At 50.5% G+C, this 21,430-nt stretch overlaps 3 protein-coding genes across 4 annotated transcripts; 2 read left to right on the top strand and 1 right to left on the bottom strand.

Moving 5' to 3' along the window:
- The first annotated feature begins 1,107 nt into the window (after window positions 1-1,107).
- WDR31 (WD repeat domain 31) lies at window positions 1,108-8,432 on the top strand. Its single transcript, XM_009813679.2, has 10 exons — window positions 1,108-1,131; window positions 1,674-1,726; window positions 2,561-2,690; window positions 3,154-3,228; window positions 4,285-4,429; window positions 4,513-4,613; window positions 5,220-5,287; window positions 5,795-5,936; window positions 6,611-6,773; window positions 8,272-8,432. Exons 2-10 carry the CDS (start codon window positions 1,680-1,682, stop codon window positions 8,430-8,432), a joined length of 1,032 nt encoding a protein of 343 aa, XP_009811981.2. The 5' UTR covers window positions 1,108-1,131; window positions 1,674-1,679.
- A 1,225-nt stretch (window positions 8,433-9,657) lies between these two features.
- PRPF4 (pre-mRNA processing factor 4) lies at window positions 9,658-18,350 on the bottom strand. 2 transcript variants are annotated; one of them, XM_059828751.1, is made up of 14 exons: window positions 18,324-18,350; window positions 17,034-17,211; window positions 16,637-16,823; window positions 16,331-16,418; window positions 15,459-15,538; window positions 15,097-15,190; window positions 14,052-14,146; window positions 13,686-13,744; window positions 12,923-13,046; window positions 11,651-11,740; window positions 11,234-11,356; window positions 10,969-11,076; window positions 10,762-10,880; window positions 9,658-10,582 (listed from the first exon to the last, which is right to left on the bottom strand). In XM_059828751.1, the coding sequence occupies exons 1-14, from the start codon at window positions 18,348-18,350 to the stop codon at window positions 10,389-10,391; spliced, it is 1,566 nt and encodes a 521-aa protein (XP_059684734.1). In that variant the 3' UTR covers window positions 9,658-10,388. The 2 variants fall into 2 exon arrangements, with proteins under 2 accessions (XP_059684734.1, XP_059684733.1); XM_059828750.1 differs by lacking the exon at window positions 18,324-18,350 and adding an exon at window positions 17,895-17,966.
- CDC26 (cell division cycle 26) lies at window positions 18,265-18,657 on the top strand. The gene is made up of 2 exons (XM_059828752.1): window positions 18,265-18,384; window positions 18,472-18,657. The coding sequence occupies exons 1-2, from the start codon at window positions 18,304-18,306 to the stop codon at window positions 18,655-18,657; spliced, it is 267 nt and encodes an 88-aa protein (XP_059684735.1). The 5' UTR covers window positions 18,265-18,303.
- The last annotated feature ends 2,773 nt before the right edge of the window (window positions 18,658-21,430 follow it).

Raw genomic sequence — 21,430 nt, forward strand, 5'->3', positions numbered from 1 at the left:
GCCAGGTAGTAAAACCTCAGATGAACATCCTGCCCGAGCAACTACTGCCCTCATTCAGGATTCAGAAAAATCTACTCTTTTTTGCAGTGGGCAAGAGGCAGGAGAATGCAGTTAGACACGAGATACACCTCCCGCTTTCCTCACAGCCTCCCGTGGTCGCCGGTGGCTCTCTGCCTTGACCCAGCTCGGTTTGAGCTGATGGGCGGGTAGGGATGATTGCACGTGTACATTACCCACCTGAGTGGGGAAACTAACAGCTGTGTGGGAAGCAGAGTAATCATCGTAATTAAAAAATCAGAATTTACCTCTTAGCTTTTTCCTAGAATCCGTTTTGCAGGGGAAACAACGTCCAGAGTTCTCCCACTGTCAAAGAAAAAGCATGTTTGTTCCTAATGCACTGAAACGATTTGGACGCTCGGTAGAAAGAAGTAAATTGCCAAATTATCACTGCCCCTCAACTGTGAGATTTACCGTTCTTCACATCTTTTGAACCTGCAAACTCATGGATAGAACAGGCGGAGATTAACTGGGTGTTACTAATTGCTAATCACAAAAGCTGTCAGGGTAAAATTAGCAAGGGAATGTTTTGTAGTGCTTCTTGCACTCTGGCTTAGTGCTTCCAGTATTTGGTTTTCAAGTTTTTGTGGGCAGAGCCTTGAAGCACATTTTTTTCATTGCTGGAACAAGCAGGTGGGGGTTTTTTTCTGATTTTTATTAGCAAAATATTACTGACCTGGAAGACGGGAATGCTAACGTACACCTAGCACAGACTAAATCCAATTAGTGTGTCTTGAGCTAAGAAGAAGCCAATTACTGTACGTGGCAATTCACTGTCATTGAAACTGGTTTCTGCTCGGTCTGTGACCCATGAGGGTACGGGGGAAGAGATGATGCCTCGGCCCGAGTCCTGCTCCGCCGGAGGCTCCTCCACCCGGCCGGGTGCTCGTGCGGGGACTGGCTGTCGTGATGCCGCTGGCGAGGGATGCCCTGGGACGGGGCAGGCTGGTCTCAGCCTGGACAGCAAGATTTTTTTTGCTGAATGCATCTGGGTTACCAGGATGGTCTTGTCTAGCCTGGACCTGGGGTTTGGACAGAGAAGCTGCTGTTCCCAAAGTGTTCCTCAGCCTATGGAAAGACCACTTCAAGCTTTACCTTAAGTCAGGCTGGTCCAGTTAAGTTGGGGCTGCCTGTGACCACAGCTATCTTGGTCCCACCAGCCGTGAACCTCAGCCTGAAGGTTTTTGCAGTCATCAGTCTAGAGATTGGGATCTCCGGGAAATATGGAAGTCAAGAGCAGATACTGGAGTAAGAGGAGGCGCAAGGCCACAAGAATTATAGGCAGCAGCTCCATCTCTATCGTGGCCTCACCAAGCTTGGATTTTCTTAAAGCTCAGCTGTAAGACCCCGGTAACCTCCTCTGGCTGTGCTCTAAGCCAAAGGTTTGACTGGGGAGCTCCAGATGTCCCCTCCTCTGAGGTTTTTCCTCTTATTCTAAATGAAGTTAAGAAGTAGATAACATCTTATCAGCACTTTATCCTGTACATGTAACAAGCAGAAACCTCTCTGGATTCCCAGTAATGCTGTGTCTCCCCACCCGCAGGTCATGTCCCAAGAGCAAGTGCCTGAGATGCTGATTTGGTGCTCACCGCTGCTGGGGAGCTGTGCTTATCGGCAGCGCTATGGGGAAACTGCAGAGTAAAATCAGCTTCCACACCACCAAATACAGGTAAAACAACCCCAGATGATCATGTCTTAAGTTAATAAACCAGTTATGAATTATAATAGAATAATATTATGAGTTATAATATTAAATAATATTATGAGTTATAATAGAATGAGTAGAGAGCAGCAAATGAACAGAGAATACAGCAAGCACGTGGTTTTACTTTCATTATTGAATGTACAAATCAGATTTTCATTTTTCACCCTTGCTTCTAAAGTCTGCTCAGCTTCTTTGGGGGACTGAAATGCAAAATGTAGCCAAGCATGTAAATGTGGCCGGTGGTTGTGCTCTGTGACGGCTAAGGCAGAGCTCTGAAGGCTAACAGCTCCAGGGGTGGCTCTTCGGCGCAAATACCCGAACTGCTTCATTGTCTCGTCAGAGACTGTCATCAGCTTTCATCGACAAGATGAAATTCGGTATCTGGCAGCAAGGTGGGCGATCTCTGCCCGGAGATCAGCTGAGAGCACAGGGTGGCAGCAGGGGGGACTCGATGTGCTTGGCAAGGCTGGTGCCAGAGCGAAGGAGAGCAGCCCAGCCTGGAAGGTGTTAGTGGAGGCTGGTAAGATCAAAATTTCTTCTTTGCACCAGCATGGAGTGCGTAAACATCTAAATATTTACCTGCTCTAGAGGTGGAATAGGTCTATTCCGTCTCACCCAGACCCAGAGATGCATTTGTCCATTCACAGCTTCTCTTCGGCTTTCTAAAGGCAGATGTTGTCACTCTCCAGCCCAGCCAGCGATGCAATCTCCCAGACCTCGGTCTCATTGGGGAACGGCACCCCGACTTTGCCTTAAAGCGCCCTGCAGCTCCCGCCGCTGTCTCTCTGCCTGCTGCAGGGCCGATGGCTCCACGGAAGAGACGGGACCTGTTCGAGCCGTTCAGCAGCACGGCCCCGCGCACACCGATGCCGTCACTTCTGTGGCTGCTCTCCAACCAGACCTGTGTGTGTCAGGAGGAAGGGATAAGGTGAGGTACCCCCCGCCACAGGGCACAAAGCACAGTCGCAGGCAGGAAAATGTATCGGCAGGTTAGGGAAAATAAGGTCTAAATGTGAGCTTTAAACATTTCCGTGAATGGTAACAACTTTGTCGGTTCCTGAATTTAGAAAGAAAAGATGAGCTTAGAGCGAGGGCACACACTGAAGCACATCAAATCAAATTTTATAACCTCGCCAGAGCTCAGATCACATCAAATGCTTTCACCCAGGCTCGGAATCACTGGACTGGCCCTTCTCTTACGTTACCTGGCAATGGACAGGCTCTAAGGACAATTGCATTTGCTGTAGGAGCTCAAAACCAGAACAACCCGTTCCCTCTCCAAGCTTGGACTGTGCACAGGTCTCGGTATAACGTAACCAAGAACGTGCATAGTCCTCCCTCACCCGCTCTCCTGCTGCCGCAGCTGATTGCCTCTCCCTGCTCCTCCGCAGAGCGTGGCTGTTTGCAGCTGGAGATCGGGGGCTGCGCTGCAGCGGTTCATCGGGCACGAGCGGGAGGTCACCAAGGTGAGTGACAACCGATCGAGTGCGGTGGGGTCTCCTGTGCTGTTACCTCTGCAGAAACTGGGGAACCAGGAGAGATGGAGCAACAGTTTGTCATCCACAGAGGGGTCGCTTTGCTCCGTCAGAAGGAGGGCTGGGGTATCGGAATGCGTTGGGTTTTTCCCAAGGCCCAGCTGATACTTTGCTGTCCAGGGAAGCAGCAGGGAGTGGTTGCGTCCAGACTAAAGAGGGCTCCAGGAGGACGTGTGTTATCTTCCCCTCCAAGAGACTGTGTAGCAAAAACTCAGGATGAATTACTAGGTCAAGTTTTTGATTCAGAGATGCCGTTTACTTTTCTTCAGGTCTCACTCCACTAGACTTGTCGTTATTCTACGAATCAGCCATGCTTGGGAACAGTGGGGCTTTAATTTTCCTTCTGGCATCCTGATTACAAAGCCAAACACACTACTTGGAGAGCAAACGTGCAGGGGCGTACGCATGTGTGCGTGGCGTGGCCGGTGCACCTCTGGCTGGGGACAGCCCCAGTGGGTCCCCTGTGCTGTGGGTATTGGAGGGACAAAGGGGGCTTCGCTCATCCCAATGCTCAAAGCAACTGCTCATTTGGGTTTTTAAGGAAGTTTTTCCCATAAAATTAATGGTTTCTGAGAACAAAATCCAAGAACACCCATTCACCATCCAGCTCCCTGGTTCTGAGAGGACGTGGGTCCCGCTAGCGGGTTGCACGCCCTAGCTGCCCGACATTCCCCACCACGGCACGCACGGCCACACTACGAGCTGCAGCAATCGCACTCTGGTTTCCCCCGGCCCCGCTGCGTCGGGTTTGCCTATGGCCGGGATCCGGCAGAGCAGAAGGAAGCAGGAGTCGCAGCGTGAGCATCAGGCGATCTGGCACGGTGCACATCCAGCACGGGCAAAACAGAGTTTGAAGGTCAGGCTCTCCCCAGTCATGTTTCTACGCGTCTCGGGCTTTGACACGGCAGCAGGAGTGTTGTGCTCTCCCCGCGCACAGCTGGGCTGGGTGGGGAGGCTGACCGGCTTCTCCCATCTTGTCCTTCGCAGGTCACCTCTGCCCTTGAGTCAAACAGAGTCTTCAGTGCATCCCGGGACAAGACAGTGATGATGTGGGAGCTTCACGGGACTTCGGGGCCAAGCCAGCACTTCCCAGGACATGACCTGGTTGTTACCGGACTGGCTGTGAGCCCAGGTGAGGGACAACACGCTCCCATTCCCCAGGGATTTCTTGAGAACTTCTCTTGACTTTTTTGTTATGTTAACGTGTGGTTGCAGATGCCTCCCAGCTGTGCACGGGTTCGCGAGACAACACCGTGTGCAAGTGGGACATAGAGACCGGAGAGTGTCTGGGCAGAGCTGCTATCTCCAGGAATCTGGTAGGAGCCGCTGGTTCCTTGCATCCTATCATGGCACCTCGCTGCCTACTTGGTTATTTCGCATGTGAAGCCGTGTAGAGTGAATTTGCTCTGAGCTTGGTGCTACTGGAAGCCCTTGAGGCACTGCACAGGTTGCCTGTGCACCTGGGGACACCAAAGCTTGAGGCTGGTTACTCTGTTCTCCAGGTAACAACAAATCCAGGAGCACAAAGAAACCAAGAGACATATGGCAATTAATGCTCTAACTCGAGAGCTGTTAGGAAGCACATTGCGCAGTGGGGGCTGCACTCCTTTCTGTACCAGCCCAGCAGTGGTATGGGTACTGTCTTCTGGTATCCGTGGTACCCCTATTCCCATGGCTCTGTGTCCTGATGAGATGTTGACACCTCCCTGCCTGCAAATAACCCCCAGTAGCCACGCTGGGATTGAACCTGGTAGGGGAGCAGCATTGGTGGGAAGCAGAAAAAAACTTTATCCAATATTTCCTGCTCCCAATGCAGCACGAGGAGGGAGAGGATGGGAGCTCGGTGGTTGTGTATCTACAGGCAGACACCAGCCTGGGCTGCACGCAGAGGTGGGCTTCTGCTCATCCTCTCCTCTCTGCAGGTCACACATCTGTGCTGGGTTCCTGGGGAGCCTTACCTCATCCAGACCTCAGAGGATAAAACAGTCAGGTAAATTCTGCGTGTGGCCACAGAGAAGGGAGTTATAGCCCGGGGCACATGGGGATTATGGAAGACACCAGTGCGCAAGGGGCTGTTTCTTTGGTTGGTTGTCATGACCACCTTCTCTCCCGTACCCTGCTGGGGTGGCTGGAGGCCACCTTCCAGCTCACCCGGGGCTCGGAGTGTGGTCTCTTGCCAGGGGAGGACAGTACAGGGACACCCGTGGCTGTAAGCAGCACTGGGCGTCAACTGTGGGTAAGAAGGAGAATTTCTGAAAAAGAAAGCTCAGCACAGCTGCGCTGGCTAAGGATTGATCCAGGACAGCTAAATGCCAGGATGCCGTGAGAGCTTTGGGAGCTTGGCTTGCTGGGAAGGACGGAGGGGGACTGCCCCATGAGGGACAGCAGCAAGGGCAAAGCGTGAGGGCACAGCGAGGGTGTGCGGGAGGGCATGGAGGGAAGCCCATCGTGGCACTGATATGTCAGAGTCCCCCTTCCCCACTCCTGTTCCTTCCAGGATCTGGGACAGCCGGGAGCTGCAGGTGGCACACGCGTTCCCAGCCAAGCGGCACATTCAGACGTGCTGCGACGTGAGCCAGGACGGGCGGTACTGCCTCAGCAGCAGCAGTGGCTCAGCTGGGGAGGGCGGCGAGGCGACTGTGAGTTTGCTGGGCAGCAAGTCCTGCTTTTTCTGTTTTTTTCTCCCATGTCCACGGCATACGGCGGAGGGCAGCAGATCAGCGCTCCCCTTGCGTTGGCCTTATGCTGGTGTCACCAGCCAGGGCCAGAGCTTAGTGTCTTCCTGCCTGTCCCTTTGGTAAGTCTTCTGCTCAGAGATTATCTGAGCAGATATTCTTCCTGATTAAAGCGCTGGGATTTTGTTTCAGTAATGGCATCGAGGAGCACGAGGTTCTTGCAGAAAGCCTGTAAGGGACCCTTTGTTCGAGGTGTTTCCAAACCAGGGATTCAGTCCTGCAGGTTCTCAGCCCTGTGTGTAAGCATCAAGAGGATGAGAGCACCCGATCCCAGGGAGAGCAGGGCTGAGAACAGGAGCAGGCTGGAGACTGGTTATCTGCCCGCACAGTCTTCGCCCATCAGCTCTAATGCGTGTGGGCACATGCTCAAATAGTCACCGATGGTGAAAATCCTGTGGGGTTTGAAGTTCTCCAGGACTGTGAGCGCGAGCAGGGGACAAAGGCGGTAGACGTTGTACTCCGAGGATTGGCGAGGAGCCCTTTGTCCAAAACCATCTTCCTTTCTTTGTAAAACAGCTCCGTGCTGGCAAGTGACAGTAACAGAGCCTGAGCTCTAAACGCTGCCTGTTGCCTTGCAGCTGTGGGACCTACGGCAGACGAGGAGCCGAGTGCGTGAGTACAAAGGGCATTTCCAGACCACGACTTCGTGCGTTTTCCTTCCACGGGGCCCAGCTCTCGCCCCCAGCATTGCCACATCCTCGTACGACAGCACAGTGAAGGTCTGGGACCGAGACACTGGAGGTAGGGGAGGGTCCTGCCCTCTCAGTGTGCCTTACCCTGGGATAACAAAACCGCTTCCTTCGTTTCTGTCTCCTGGTGGTGATGGGCATGATGAAGCTGGAAATCTCCGAGTTTTACTCTAATCCAGCTGCAGGGCAGAGTGGAGATATGCCCCAGAGCAAACCCAGGGGCTTCTGCTTGGCCTCCAGCGAAGGAGGGTGTTTGGGTGCGTAACGTTGGAGGTGACGGCTGTCCTTTCTAAACTAAAAGGAAATAATGACAAGATGGCTTTTAAAGATATGTCCAAGTTTAGCAATGAAAGGACAAATGATAAAAATCAAAAAGAACAGAGGAAATCCAGGGCTTTCCACAGATATCAGTGGAAAGTTGTAAAGCACAGAAGTTGTGCTGGAAGATAGAGGGGCCGGTCAGCAGCTGCCCTCACCTTGATCATCCTCTTGAAAGGGAATCACAGGCATTTTGGGGTTAACCCTGCTCGCTGGAGTACTTGGTGAGGGCTGAGTCCTCACCTGAGCTGGACACAAAGGCCGACTGCCTGCCAAGCCCTGCCATAGCAGCAGGCTTGTTAGCAACGCCTTGCGCAGAAGGCAGAGACCTCTTGGGAAGCGGTTCAGGTTCAGAAATGTGCTCAGAAGTCATCAGCCTTAGACACTCCCCATGGCTAAGCACTTCCCCAAATGCACTTATTTAACATAGGATGAAAATAGAAACCTGATGATCTCCCACAGAAAAGTTCTCACCTTCTGTTTCACTTACCTCTTCTTTCACCCTGGTGCCTGGGCACTCCAAGACAGCCCTGGGTTTGGCAGCAGCTTTATTTTGATCCTGTTGCCTTCACAACTGGGTGACCTTCACAGCCTTAATTCAGGTGCTCTTGGAAGGGTGTAAATCACCACGAGTTGCCCGTATGTCTGTGTCAAACGCAGCTCTGTTAGCAGCTCAGCGTGGGGATGGTGTCTCTGCAGAAATGCTGCCTCAGGACTTTTTTTAATAATCGACACGAATAGAAGGGCTAATGTGGTGCTGGATATTGTAAATCTTATTTCTGTTTCTCTTGTCCTGGTTTACCAAAACTGCATGTTGAGTGTAGCACAGCCCTTAGGAAGAATTTTTCTGGACTATAAGCAATTTGGGAGAAAAAGGCATGTTGGGAATGCCTCATGCGAGCCCTAAAGCTCTGCCCAGTGGGGTCTGTCTGTCCATCCATCCCTGCTTCCTCTCCAGGGAAAGGGCAGAACCTGACCTCAGCCTGGATCCATGTTAGCTGGGCAACGCACAGATCCCCTGTGGGTCTTAGGGGGTGGAAGGTCTCTCTTCCAGAGGGCACGTCCTGATGCCTTTGGACACAGGGATCTGGGACAGCAAGGGGTGCAGCTCACCCTCCTCGGGTGAGCAGAGAGACCTCCTTTCCTTAGAGCCAGGAGGTGGGAGGTCAGTGTGGTCATGTCTCATCTCAGCAAACCAAATGTCCCGAGTGACTTCTCTCTTCCCTCCCCAGCCTGCCTGGCCACCTTGTGCCTCGAGGGATCAGGACCACTGGCTTCGCTGGCTGCCTGCGACAGCGCCACGCTGCTCTGTGCCAGTTTTAACTCGGGAATTCACGTACTGCAGATGAGCGACCACACAGACCTGGTGCTGGAGGAGGTGGCTGCATTTTGACCATAGGAACCCTTCCAGCAGAGACTGCGCTGCAAGAGGATGCAACTCCCCAAGAGCTTCCCCCTGACTGCAAGCTCCAGGAGACCTTGCGCCTGTAGAGAAGTCATGTATGATCAGCAGGGCAGGGAGATTTATTGGTTTCAGTTTATGGGTGGAGGGAAGGCACTAGAGCTGTCTAGAAGAAAAGCCAAATCATGGATGCATTCAGTCCAAGTTCTTGCTCCTGAAAGAGCCTTGTGCATTTTATTTAGAAAAACCTCCAGGCAGGCTAGCTGCACGTGGCGGGGGCTAAAGGGAGAAAATGAGCTGTGAGAAGCCAAGGGGCAGCGCTGAAGGGTGCCAGGGCACAGGGCAGTGAACACTCAGCCTCCTGCCCTTGCTCCAGCTGAATGGAGCTGAACACAGTGTGACAGAAACCCTGCACTAAGATTTATACCCCGGGAACAATGCAAGTGTAAATGCAGAACATTCACTGGTGTTCAAAATTTCATCTTAAGCCAGCTAGAAACGTGGGAGGCTGCTGGGTGACTGCTGGGCCAGGACTGTCCCATGAATGGCAACCTGATGGGAAACACCCTGGGGGGGTTCCTCCTGGCTCTGCAGCTGGAGCCCCTGCACAGCTGCCAGGCTCAGACAGTCCCTTTAAGAGACACTCAAGAACCAGCTTGAGCACTCATAGCTGGGTATCTAGGCTTATGCAAGAGGAGACTGTGATTAAATATTTTTCTGTTAGTTGCTGGCTTCTCGTCCTGTAGTATTTTCCGTAGGAGTAAGAGCTACCATAAAGCACGTGGCAGCTGCCACCATAATACTTGGAAGGGAGGAGAAAGCCCACACCACTCTGCTGGAAGAAAAGTAACTCATGAGTGAGCTTGGTTTTTTTTTTCTTAAAAGATGATCCCCAACTGCATTGCAACTGTTGAGAACAGAACTGTGTTCACACTCCCATCGAACATGGACAGCTGTTCTCCAATTGACAATGAGGAAATTAAATCAGTCTCCTCTTTCCTCCTGAAGGTTTTTTACGATAGCAGACAGAGATCAAACTGTGTGTTAAGTACCTGTAACTTCTCCTTTCCTTATAGTCAGACCCAGAGGCCAGGGTGCACATTCAAAGTAAGTTTTGATTTTCCAGAACACAACATTTGCAAAACCTCAATTTAAAGAATAAACAACAAATAAGAAAGCTCCCCACAGTGTAAGTTAGAACAAGACAATCCTACACTGAAGTAGCCTTCTTCGTATCATCCCAGGTGAGACACAACAAAAACTTAAACAGCAGATGCCTACATGGATTTGAAACACCCAGTTCATGAGACTGCTCCAGGAGCTAGGATATGAGATGGTACATGGAAAAGAAAAATTTCCCTGGCCTTTAACATCTACTGCGAGTGAATACAAAGGGGTACAGACCTCCCCATTCAGAGAGTAACTTGAAGAGGCAGGGGAAGCAGGATACCATCTTCTTTTAACTCTGACAGCTAGTTTTTCTTTCTCTGAATGCAAATAAAGTTTGAAGCCACAGACTCCAACAAAAGGCTCCTGGAAAATGGAAGGTAAGAAGGGTATTAACAGAGGCTGAACAACACACCACACCTGAGGTGTTGTGTGGCTACCTACACATGTTTAAAACAGCCTGGAGAAAACCTTTGAGCCTAACTTGGAAGGGAGGGTGGAAGCAGATGGATCATCTCCAAATTACAGCAGAAAGCAGTTATCTGCAGTATAAAAACAAAGTCCTAAAAATTGGAAAAACGTCACCTAAGATTTGACTCCAACCAAGCCCTGGCAAACACAGGTGCTTCAAAACCACCTCAACCCAAGAGCAGCCAGTGATGACAGCTGCCGTAATGCACGTTGCAATAGCAGACTTTTTTTTTCTTTAATATAAAAAAAGCAAGTCTTAGTTGAAAGTCATTAACGTCTCCATTCCAGTTCATCAGCAGCACCTCTGAGCTACTCCGCTGTCCACAACTTGAAGGTTCTGTCATAGGAGCAGGTCGCTATCAGCTGGCCGTCGAGGGAGATATCCAGTCCCATCACCTTTCCCTCATGACCAGCCAGCGTTTTCAAAGGGGACCAGCCGGGGTGAGTCCAGATCTTCGCGGTGTTGTCGTAAGCGCCTGTGAGCAGGAAGTTACCGTGATTGGCTAAAATAGAGGATGAGAAAAAGGGAGAAGTGAGATTTGCAAATAAAAACGTGACAAATCTTCTCTGCTAACCAGTACGGGGCTTCTTGACTGGAAGATGTGGTTTTGAGTTGCCCCAGCCCCTGCCACCTCAGCTCAGGAGAGGCAGGGATAAGGAACATCAGGCAGGAGGTACTTACGTTCAAATTTCACCCCTGTCACCAGGTTCTGATGGGCAGGAATGGTGTAGATGCACTTCCTCTGACGGAGGTCCCATACCTTGCAAGTATTGTCACCACTGCCAGTTGCGACGTGGTATCTGCCAAACAATGGAGGAAGAACACGTTGTTGCGAGCTGGGGTTTGTACTCAGAGCTCCCACACAAACCATGCAAGTTCTTTTCTTACCCATTTGGGGAGAAGTTAACCCCGTAGATCTCCTTCAGGTGGCCTTCTAGAAACATGATACAGCGTCCCGTGCGCAAGTCCCACACCCGGCCAAAAGCATCCAGTCCACTAGGAAGAGAGAACCCAAGCATTACCCATCAGAGACTCCAGCAACTGCCAGAGTACGCTCAGCCTCACCAGCAGAAATCGCTGGGGCACTTGGCATCAGTCAGCAACCAAACCTTGATAATATTTCACGTCCAGTCCTGACGCAAATCAAACTCACCCAGTCCCAGCGAGAGACCCATCCGTGTGAAAGGCAATGTCATAGACCCCTTTGCTGTGCCCCTCCTGATGGAGGATCTCTTCCTGAGCTTCCAAGTCCCACAAGCGCCACGAGTGATCGTAGCTGTAAAAACAAAGCATTTGTCCAACTTAACATATCTCTAAAGGGAGTAACAGGATATTTCACTAACTCTGGGCATTTTATTTCCAGCTGGAGACCAACAGGGTCTCACACAAGGGGCAGAGGAAGGAATCCCAAGGACTTGCTGTTATTTACATTATCAAAGCCCAGCTGTTGTCAAGAATGGCCAACCCTTGCCCATGCTGGGCTCCTCTGTGGACAAGCAGTGTCACCCACTGGGCTACCAGCTAGGCAGCTGATGGTAATGTCTTAAAGCAAATAACCACATCTCCATACCAGGTAGTACCCAGGAACCTTCCAGACGGGTGCCACATCACACGTGCCACTCGCATGCTGTGCCCTTCAATATCTGCGACCGGTTCATCACTGAAAAACAGAAACAAAAATCATCGGACACTGGTCAGAGTTGGCTGGCTCTAGCCAGGCCTTTGCAAACATTACGATTACAGCAAAAGATCTGCTAATTAAATGCAAGCCAGACAGGAACATCAGAGTTTTAACTAATGACTCTGAATCCTGCCTTTTGTTCACACAGCTAAAGCTCTAAGTGAAACCCCTTTATACACGCTCACGTTGGTTATAAAGATCTCCTGGGATAATTATTATTATTATTATTCCTGAAAATTAACAAGGCCCTTGTCATTAGCACTTTGAAAGTGCAGAAACAAAACGCAGACTACCTGAATTGCAGGGAATTCTACTGTGACTACAGAGAACACATCCTGAACTACAGCAAATCCTGCTATTCTGAAGAATTGCAGGGAAGCAGGAGAAAATGAGTATTTCTTCTTCCAGAATTAAGGGCAGCAGGTCAGTAGCCTTCAGCAGAAGGCATAAACAGCATTTAGTTTCTTTCCAACAGGCTAACTAAAGAGACGTGGTCACATGAGATTAATAAACAACCTGCCCCTTTGCACAGGTACGCTTCTGCAATTAGAAACAGTGGCTTTCAGCTAAGGATAAACAACTGAGGATCTCGGAGCTGCCTGCCTCTTCCTGACATGCACTGCAGGGCTCCACTTTTCCAACACAACAGATGCTAGGGCTCGGTATCTACATCATTCTCATGTATGAGAGGGTTGAGATAGATGTTGTGCATCTTTCAAAACTACACTGTGCAATGACAGAGCCACTTGTTTTTATTACTGCACGAAGCTGTGGTGCACGGTCACGTATTTGGTTAGTCCCTCTCTGAATAATGGTGCTTCTCAATAACTCAAAAGTTCATTTCTTAATATCCAAGAGGGGAAGTTTTCTCCTAAATAAAAGGTTAGAATAAAACAATCTCCAAATTTTCCATCCATCACCCAAAGCAGTTTACCAATGCCCAGCAGCAATTCTGACTTGATTCTTTTCAATTTCCCCTCACCTTGATTCCCCTAATCAGGGTGATCTCTTTTCCTGCTGAAGAAGGTGGCACATACTGAGGCCAGGAATTGCACTGGTATAACTACAAGAAAAGGTTATATTTGCAGGAGGATGATACATGTCCAATGTTTAGTGACATAAAATAAACCCCAAGCTGTGCTTGTCTGGTATCATCCTGACCTTTCAAGGCTCCAGAGTTTGACAGAACCATCAGCCGCACACGAGGCCAGGTTAACGTCCTTCTTGTCTAGGGAGACAGTGGCTTTGGGATGGAAGACTATTGCTCCTACGTTGGTGTTATGTCCTTAAGAGAAAGGAAAATCAAAATTCATAACCTGCCACGTGATCTTGGCCAATTCTTCAGAAAAGCAGTGTTTCTTTCTTACTAATTAGTCAGGTACCAATGAACACTTTCACTGTGTCCTCCCATGTTGGGTGAAGTTGCATTGTAACTATCAGACACGTCCATCCTGCAAACAGCTAAACAGCACTTCCAGCAGCACCCACTTAAGAGTATCAAATGCCAAGGTTTGTAACCCTCAAAATGTAGTGAAAATTCAACACATGAATCAAGAGATTTGTCTTCACATTTGTATTTAGTCAAAGTTGTGAGCACTGTTCAAAGAACCTCACTGCTGTTAAGTGGCCTGGCCAAACATGCTGGTATGTGGCTCAATATATCCCAGACCAGGTTTTGAAACAAAACAAGAACATCATTCAGAAACAACAAACTCGGGTCTTGGCTCTAAGAGAAAGGCCATGACTTCCTCTTGATTATGAGACACATGCCCATGCTCCGCAAGCCTGAGTGATGCTCCCATCAAAATAAAATCTGCCCAAAGAACACTACATTTTGAATCTCCAAGTAATTCCAATATGGGAACTCAACCCAGAGAGGAACAAAAGAACTAAGCAAAGAGTCTCAGTGAAAGTCACTCTCTACCTCGTAAGGTGTGAACAAGGTTGCAGTCAGGCACGGACCAGAGCTTGCACAATCCGCTCCTGTTGAAGACAAGAAATAGACATCAGTGTAGACAGGAATGTCAAAGAAGAAATCAAACACAGAGCTGCAAAACCACCCCGGGGGGTTCTAAAACACCAACACACTTTGGGCAACCAGCCACAGGAACTAATGGACTCAGACTGAAATCTCTGCTAGGCTCTAAAACGAAGTGAAGAGAGAGTTCAAAGTAGGAAGAAAAAGCATGTCTGAACGCTCACAATTCACAGGCCTCCACTAACATCCCTCTCCTTCACTTCTGCTGTGCTCTCCCAGCTCCTAAAGCAAGTGCTGAAAAAGAAAACTTACCAACAGGCAGTAGCGAGGAGTTTGGAATTGGGGCTGAAGTGGCAGTAGGACAGTGGGCGATCGTCTCCAATCTGACTGCAGAAGTTATTCAAGGACTGTAACCAAATACAAAGAAAACAATAAATGGGTGAAGTACAAACAACCTAGAGAAAACCCCAGCCAAAGACTGAGGTGAAGGAGGCAAATGTACGCAGGAGGAGACAGAGGCCTTTGGGAAGTTACTTTCAAAGGGAGGAGCTGCCTTGGAGCCACTCCAGCTCCAAGCAGGAGGGCCACCGAGCCAGCCTGATCGATGTAAGCTAGCATGGGCCTGGGGCACAGCTTAGCTCTACACGTGCCACCCACGGTACTTGCCACCAATAACCCCTCAAGGCCTGCTTTGCAATTACGGTTTTGACAGAGAACTTACTGTAGTTTTGGCCTCTTTCTACAACTCATCCAATGAATGCAACCAGAAAGACAAGGGCAAGCGGTGTGGTGTGCTTAGGGGAGAAGCAAATCCTCTGGCAGCTAAAGCCTCTGGGTGTAAACAGGATTAGAGTGGTAGCACCCTGCGTGCTTGAGCCATTCTGTTTGGTTAAGCTGGGAATCTGACTTAACACGCTCAAAAAGGGCATCTCGGAGTCATCTAAAACATGTTTTGCATTACTGTGTTGGTTATTATTTCCCTTGGGTTTATGCACTAGTGACCATTGTACAGGAAGAGGAAAGTGAGCAGTCCCTCCCTAGCCACTAAACCTGTGACTAAGCCAGTAATAAATTCCTTTAGCTTCACAGGCAAATGGCAAGGCAATGCAGGGATGTCTCTTCATCCCTCTGCCGTGCAAGGGGACAACTAAAGTACATCTCTCTGAATCACTGAAGAAAGAGTTAAAACATGCTTTATGCGTATCATAGGGAAAGAGAGAAAAAGCAGAGCTTTCCAACAGGTGACAGGCACAGCACAGAAAACTACATGCATCTGGACAGCACCTCTGGGCAGCTGATCTCTCTGGAGATCACCAAAAAGTTTTAAATAGAGCAGCTCAGCAGCTGCCAAACCTACTCGCAAGGATTTGTGTAGCTCCTGTCTCTGCGATGTCCTGGTTGCCTCCGGAATCTCTTTGAGCAGCCGGGCTTCTTCTAGCCGTTTCACTGCCCTGTGAAGAGGAAAGGTGGAGTAACAAGCCCCTACATTTTTCCTGCCCTGCTGCTGGAAACAGGCCTTTCCCCCTTTTTCCCCCCAAACTGGGCTAATGCTAGAGTCAGTCACTGAGAACTCAAGCTCTAAGCTCACTGGACTTGTCCACCAATGTATGTTCCCTGTTCCTTTGATCTCAAATTTCCTGCGCTACCCGCAGTGGGATTAGTGGCTAGATTTTACAAAAGGTTGCATCTCCCTCCTTCATTTGTGTCATTTTATCTCACCTGGGGAGCGAGTAGTTAGCAAGCCACAGCCTCGCTGTTTTCAGACTGCGCGGTCCTTCATGGTACCAGGTTTGCTGATACTGTAAGAAAAAGAACAAAACTGAGGAAAAAGCTAATGGGATACTGCTCTTCCATTCAGTTACCTTAGATGACCTCCTCTTAGTACGTAAGTGCCACCACAGCATCTGGTCTTAAATCTTGCTGTGTTAAGGTCTCTTTTTAGGGGCATTTTGCATAACTATAAGCCCTAGAAAAAGGGCTTAAGAGGTCAAACTCCCTGCCCTACAGATCAGATCCTGAGACGCTGCCATTTCACTCAAGAATATTCCAACTGAACACTCATTTTTACTTAATGACATACAGCTCCCCCCTTCCCTACACATCACCCAGTAAAAAGAAAGCCCAGAGCTGCAGAAATTGTCCTTGCTTCTTACACCAACCCCCAAAAATAATAAGGAAAAAATGGACTCAGAAAAGAGAAAGGAAAAACAGAAAGAAAGAAGAATCAAAGGCAGAAACAGATGTAGTAGCAGGAACATCTTTTTTCCTTCCCAAGTATGACAACAAACAACAATAAAGGACTCGCTACACTAAGTAACAGCCCAAACGTCTAATCTCCTGGTTTATATGCTGTACGCAGCATGGAATTTGGCCTGCGGTACAAGCGAGACTTAATGTTCCTGATTTAGATAACACATTGCCACAGTTTTGCTAAAATGGGCAACACAGAAAGAGCTGAAGGCATGACATGAGAATCCACAGACTGACCAAAACCAAGAGTCCTGGACATAGAAGAAACCATCAAAATAAGGCATCTCAAAGGGTATCATACCTATCTCCCTCAGCACTGAGAGAACAAGAGAGACCATTACCTCTTCTTTGGATTTTTTAGACCTGTCGTCATCCTTCCTGGTCTTTTTTAACGCATCTGTGCCAACCACCGAAAGGATATTTCTTAATCTGGAAAGAAACACATTAAGTCGTATTCACTCAGTGAATTCTCAGCTAACCTAACAAATAATCACTGTCTGCCGTTCTTTCTTCCTCAGGGTTCTTGCTGCATTGTAACAAAGCATTACTGACTGCCAGCACTCACTGCACCCCAACTACAAGGAAAATGTCAGGGATGTGATAAACTGAGAGTTCCCTGTCCGCAACACTCGGGGCAGACACAGCACCTCTCCCTCCTTTCTGCAGGACCTTCTCCAAAGAGCGTGATGGGCTCCCCCAATGCTCGCAAACAGGCTTTCACTTCGGAGTCATCAGTGGACACATTGATCTGCCGGGCTCGCTTCCTGCGCTCAAATTCAGCCAGCACTTCCGCCTGCCGCTCGCTCATGTGGTCTTCGAGATCAAAGACCTCACCTGAACAAAAACCAAAACCATCAGATTGAAAACAACGGCTCGACGAGAGATTCTTCTCAAACACGAAGATCCAAACAAAGAGCCAACAGTCCAGGCAACGGTCTCACGTTTTTTTACTTTAAATTACGCTCAAAGTTGATCAGAGACTTTTGGAAGTGTCACATTCCAGAGTGAGAGGGAAAAAAAAAAAGGACGGTTAAACATTCTCACCGCTGCTTATGTTGATATTGCCAGCCTCAATCGCAGCTTTCATCCCTTCTTTTCCCAGAAGCCCTGATTCTCCTTTTGCCAGACGCTCCTTTTCCTTCTCTTCCAAACTGCCATAAAAGATGGGGGCTCTCTTGGGTGGAGGAGCATCGCTCTCTTCTGTGGGCTTGCTCTTTGTGGCCTAGAATGTAAAGTGTGTTTTGGCTAAAAAGGAGACAACAAACAGCTTGGCTGTGGAAGAAAGCATTGCTCTGCTAGAGAAAGTTAGTACATACATCATGGAGAGACCCTGAAATTGTATGTGAGGTGTTAATCTTGGACAATAAGGCTATGCCCCGACTACAAAGATCAAAAGTAAAATGCCACATTAAATAATTTGCTTAAATTAGACTGTGCTGCTTTCTGTTTCTTTGTTATTTCCTCAGACCTCATTTTTTAAGGCTCTGGGGTTTTGATTTTTTTGAAAGAACTTTAGAAGGTGAAGCTTTCCCTAATCTTGCTGAACAAGCCCCAGAAAAGGCACGAGCGATGCTGACCGCCAGCTCCCGGTGCCCTCACTGGAAAGCAGAGGGAGACGAAAGGTGAACAGCTCCTTCCTCCCCGAAGAGGCGCGTTACAACAAACTTTCCAAGAAAAACTACAGCATTCTGTAAAAACCCATGAAAACACGCAAGGGCTCCGGTCGCGGCCCTTTGGTGTCACCGACGCACGGCGGTGCCTCCCCACACCGGGGCCTCTCCGCCACAGCAAACGCGAGCCCCCGCGTCGGCCTGCGGCCTCTCGCCACTCCGCCGGGCCCGCGAGTCGGTACCACCCCCAAGCAGGTAACGGGCCCAGGGCTGCCCCCCCCCCCCAGACGCCCACCTCTGCAGGCGCGGGGGCCCGCACGGGGAGCCGGGCGCCACCGCGCGCCGCCGGTGCCCGCACGGAGGCCATGGCGGCCGCGCACCGGGAGACGAGACGAGAAGAAACGAGACGAGACGAAACGAGCCGCAACGCGCCACACACAGGCTCCGCCGCCTCAGAACCACTTCCGGGGGACGCGGGGCACGCCGGGAGACGCGGCGTCATGTCGGGGCCGGGAGCGCGGGGCACGCCGGGAAGTGTGGCGCGTCTAGCGGGGCACGCCGGGAGGCGCGGTGCGCGTTAGCGGCGGGGCGCGCGGGGCACGCCGGGAGGTGTGGCTCGGTTGAGCGGGGCACGCCGGGAGGCGCGGCCTAGGCGCCCTCGGCTCTCGCTGGCAGCGGCTGAGGCAGAGCGGCGGCGGGTCGCGATGCTGCGGCGGAAGCCGACGCGGCTGGAGCTGAAGCTGGACGACATCGAGGAGTTCGAGAGCATCCGGAAGGACCTGGAGGTGTGAGCGGGGCCGGCCGCGGCCGCCCCCGGCGGGTCTGTCTCCCCCCGCCCGGGAGCGCCCTGACGCGGCCCCTTTGCCCCGCAGAGCCGCAAGAAGCAGCGGGAGGACGCGGAGGTGGCGGCGGCCGGCGAGGAGGCGGCGGCGGCGGCGGCCATCGCGCTGGGCGCCGACCACAAGAGCCGGGAGCAGATCATCAACGACCGTATCGGCTACAAGCCGCAGCCCAAGGCCGGCGGCCGCGCCGCCCACTTCGGCACCTTCGAGTTCTAGCGGCGGGGGCGGCCCGGCACCCCCGGCTGACCGGGACTCGGCGCCCGGGGAACCGCCAGCACCCCGCGCCAGCCGGAGCGGGGCCGAGGCTGGCGGGATGGGCCTCTCCCTCCTTTTTGCTCTTTTGTTGGGTTTTTTTAAGTTTGTCTGGTTAACACGCCTGTGAATGCCCCTTGACCAAGTGTTTTGTTTTAAATAAATATGTCTTTTTTAAAAAAAAAATGCTTTAAACGGCTGTAGAGACGATGCAGCAGGGCTGGAAACACCAAGACCACCCGTGTTTCCTTCACCTGTGTGCGCCCCGATACAGCGAGGAGGTAAAACACTGCCTCTGCAGCAGGATCTTCTGCGGATCTTTTGATGTAGTGATCTTAAAAAGGGAGCCAGTGGAGTGTGTTCATTTACACCTTTAGCCCTACAAGTTGGTGACCCCGTGCAGGAGAAGATGCTGGAGAGCATCTGGTTAGTGTTTTACAAGCCTGCGTGAATAAAGGCAGCGAGTGTCACAACTCTGGGTGCAACAGGCAATACTTCTAGACGCTGCTCTGTCCTTGCCCGAGAAGGCCAGGAAAGAAGCCCCCCCACCCCGAAGCAGCTCACCCCAACCATTTCGCAGAGATGGCTGTACCGCTGCTTCTCGTGTCGCAGCTGGGATGTGGATTGGGCCCTTAGCAGGGAACAGCTGCACACCTGGATGCAGTAGAACACGCCGAACACATGGATGTGGGACAACATGCTATAGTTTCTGATAGAGCAGTTGTTCCTTTAGGCTTACCCGTTTCACTTCCGTTCAGCCCTGGGGAGCGCATCACCCCAGCTGCACTGGTTTGTCCCCCTGTGATGAAGTTTCGGGTAGCTGGCAGTGGTGTTGCTTGGATCAAAGGTCACCAGCTATTTCCTTATAGATGGTGTCATGTGAAAAGCAGAAAGGCAGATTGATTTCTGACAGAGTAACCAGCACGTACCTGGATTTACAACAGTGATTTGTACCACCATCCGCTGGCTGGGCACATAATGAAGGGTGAGATACACAGATCCCCAAAAAAGAGGAGTCTCGCGTGCAGGCAGGTGACCTTAAGGAACCAAGTTATCAAAACTGAAGCAGCTTGGTGGTATTTAAGAAACTCCGCTCCCTCGAGCCGGGGGAAGAAGGCAGAGCAGGGTGCCAGGGCCTGCACCAGGACACCCGCAGGGGATTCAGAGATGGAGCTGGAGGCTCTCTCTGCTCCTGGCTGGGACTTTTCTACCATCTTCCAGCACAGCGATCAGTTGTATTTCTTCAGTGTCTCAAGCAATGCTCCAAACCAGACTGCTGTGTGTGTTGTAAGTGCCTCAAATTTCAGTTCAGGGGAAACGTACAGAACTTAAAACTTTTCAAACTGGGAAGAGCTTCAGTCTGGCCTAGAGCAGAGCTGCTTTTCCAGTCCTACACCATGTAAAATTATCAGGGATTGCTCTGTTATTCAGGCATTCCCAGCATGGCCCAGGTCTGACAGGGAAACGTCTTAGGAGGTTCCAGACATCCTTTGGTTGCACAGGGGAAGAAAAACCAACCAGCCCCTCATTCCTCTTGTATGGCTGAATCCAATCTAGAGTAAAACTCGGTGAGGGAGCCTGGTATTCGTTGCTGTACATGGACACCTTCCATGCACTGAGGGGGCTCATTATTACAGCTCCCTAAAACTCTTGTCCTTCGACTCTTCTCTCTGAAAGGGAAAGCAGATCTGGGAAGTAGCAATTCCTTTTTCCATCTCGGCTTTCCCCACACTGCAAAGTGTAACTGGCCTGAAACAAACAGTGATTCGTGCATCATTCCCCTTCCAGCAGTTTCAGGGCTTAGTGCTCGCAGCTGGGGCAGGCCCAGAGGATGCTGCTCCTCACTTGCAACCGCCTGAAGACGGACACTCGGCCCCCGCTGCTCACTTGCACGCTCACAGCAGGCATAGAAGAGTCGTGCCAGAGAGAAGGGGCCAGGAAAGGCCAGGGGCCTCTTGCTAATGAAAGTGGGCACTTAATCTTGGAGTCATATTCAGAATGCTGCAGTAAGAGCCGCCAGCCTCAACCTCAGCTGCAGTCACTGCATTGAGGATTGTTTCCAAAACACACATCCACTACAATAAAATGCAATCTATTTTATTGGTTAATTATGTACAGGAGATTCTTGATATTCACAGTAACATTAGACAAGTTACCTCCACAAAGAGCAAGAGTAAAAACAAAAATGACAGTCCACTGTAAACAAAACTAGAAATCCTGCTGGATTTGGTGGGACTGGCTCCAGACAAACTGAAAAGGCACTCGAAGAAAAACAACAAAAGCCAGCTGATGAACACAGCCTGGATACTTAGCACACTTCTTCCAAGATGATAATCCAGAGGCACAGAGTGTGGCGACCAAACATCAGGGTACAAAGAGAGACACGGGACATCACATTCCAAGGATGCTACACGTGTGTTGACGTACGTTTTTAATTTTCTCAAGTCTCATAATCATTAGGGTCCTCACCTCCCTCCAAGCACTACTTAATGCGAGTTTAGTGTTATCAGGACAACTTTAAATACAGGCAGCAGAACGGCCAGGACTGCACCAAAAGCAGTCACTAGAAGTCATCGGTAGGGAGGCCAGGTTTACTCAGACTCCGACAAAGCGAACAGCAACCTGGGCCAAGAACACAGCAGCTGGTGGTATCTGGTGGACCGGGGGGAGGCTGGGACATGGGGAGGTAGGTGGCCTCTCTGGACTGTCAACGTTGAACCAAAAGAAAGCATGGCCA

Source organism: Gavia stellata, chromosome 24, assembly GCF_030936135.1.
Source record: "Gavia stellata isolate bGavSte3 chromosome 24, bGavSte3.hap2, whole genome shotgun sequence".
In the NCBI taxonomy this organism is placed as follows: Eukaryota; Metazoa; Chordata; class Aves; order Gaviiformes; family Gaviidae; genus Gavia; species Gavia stellata.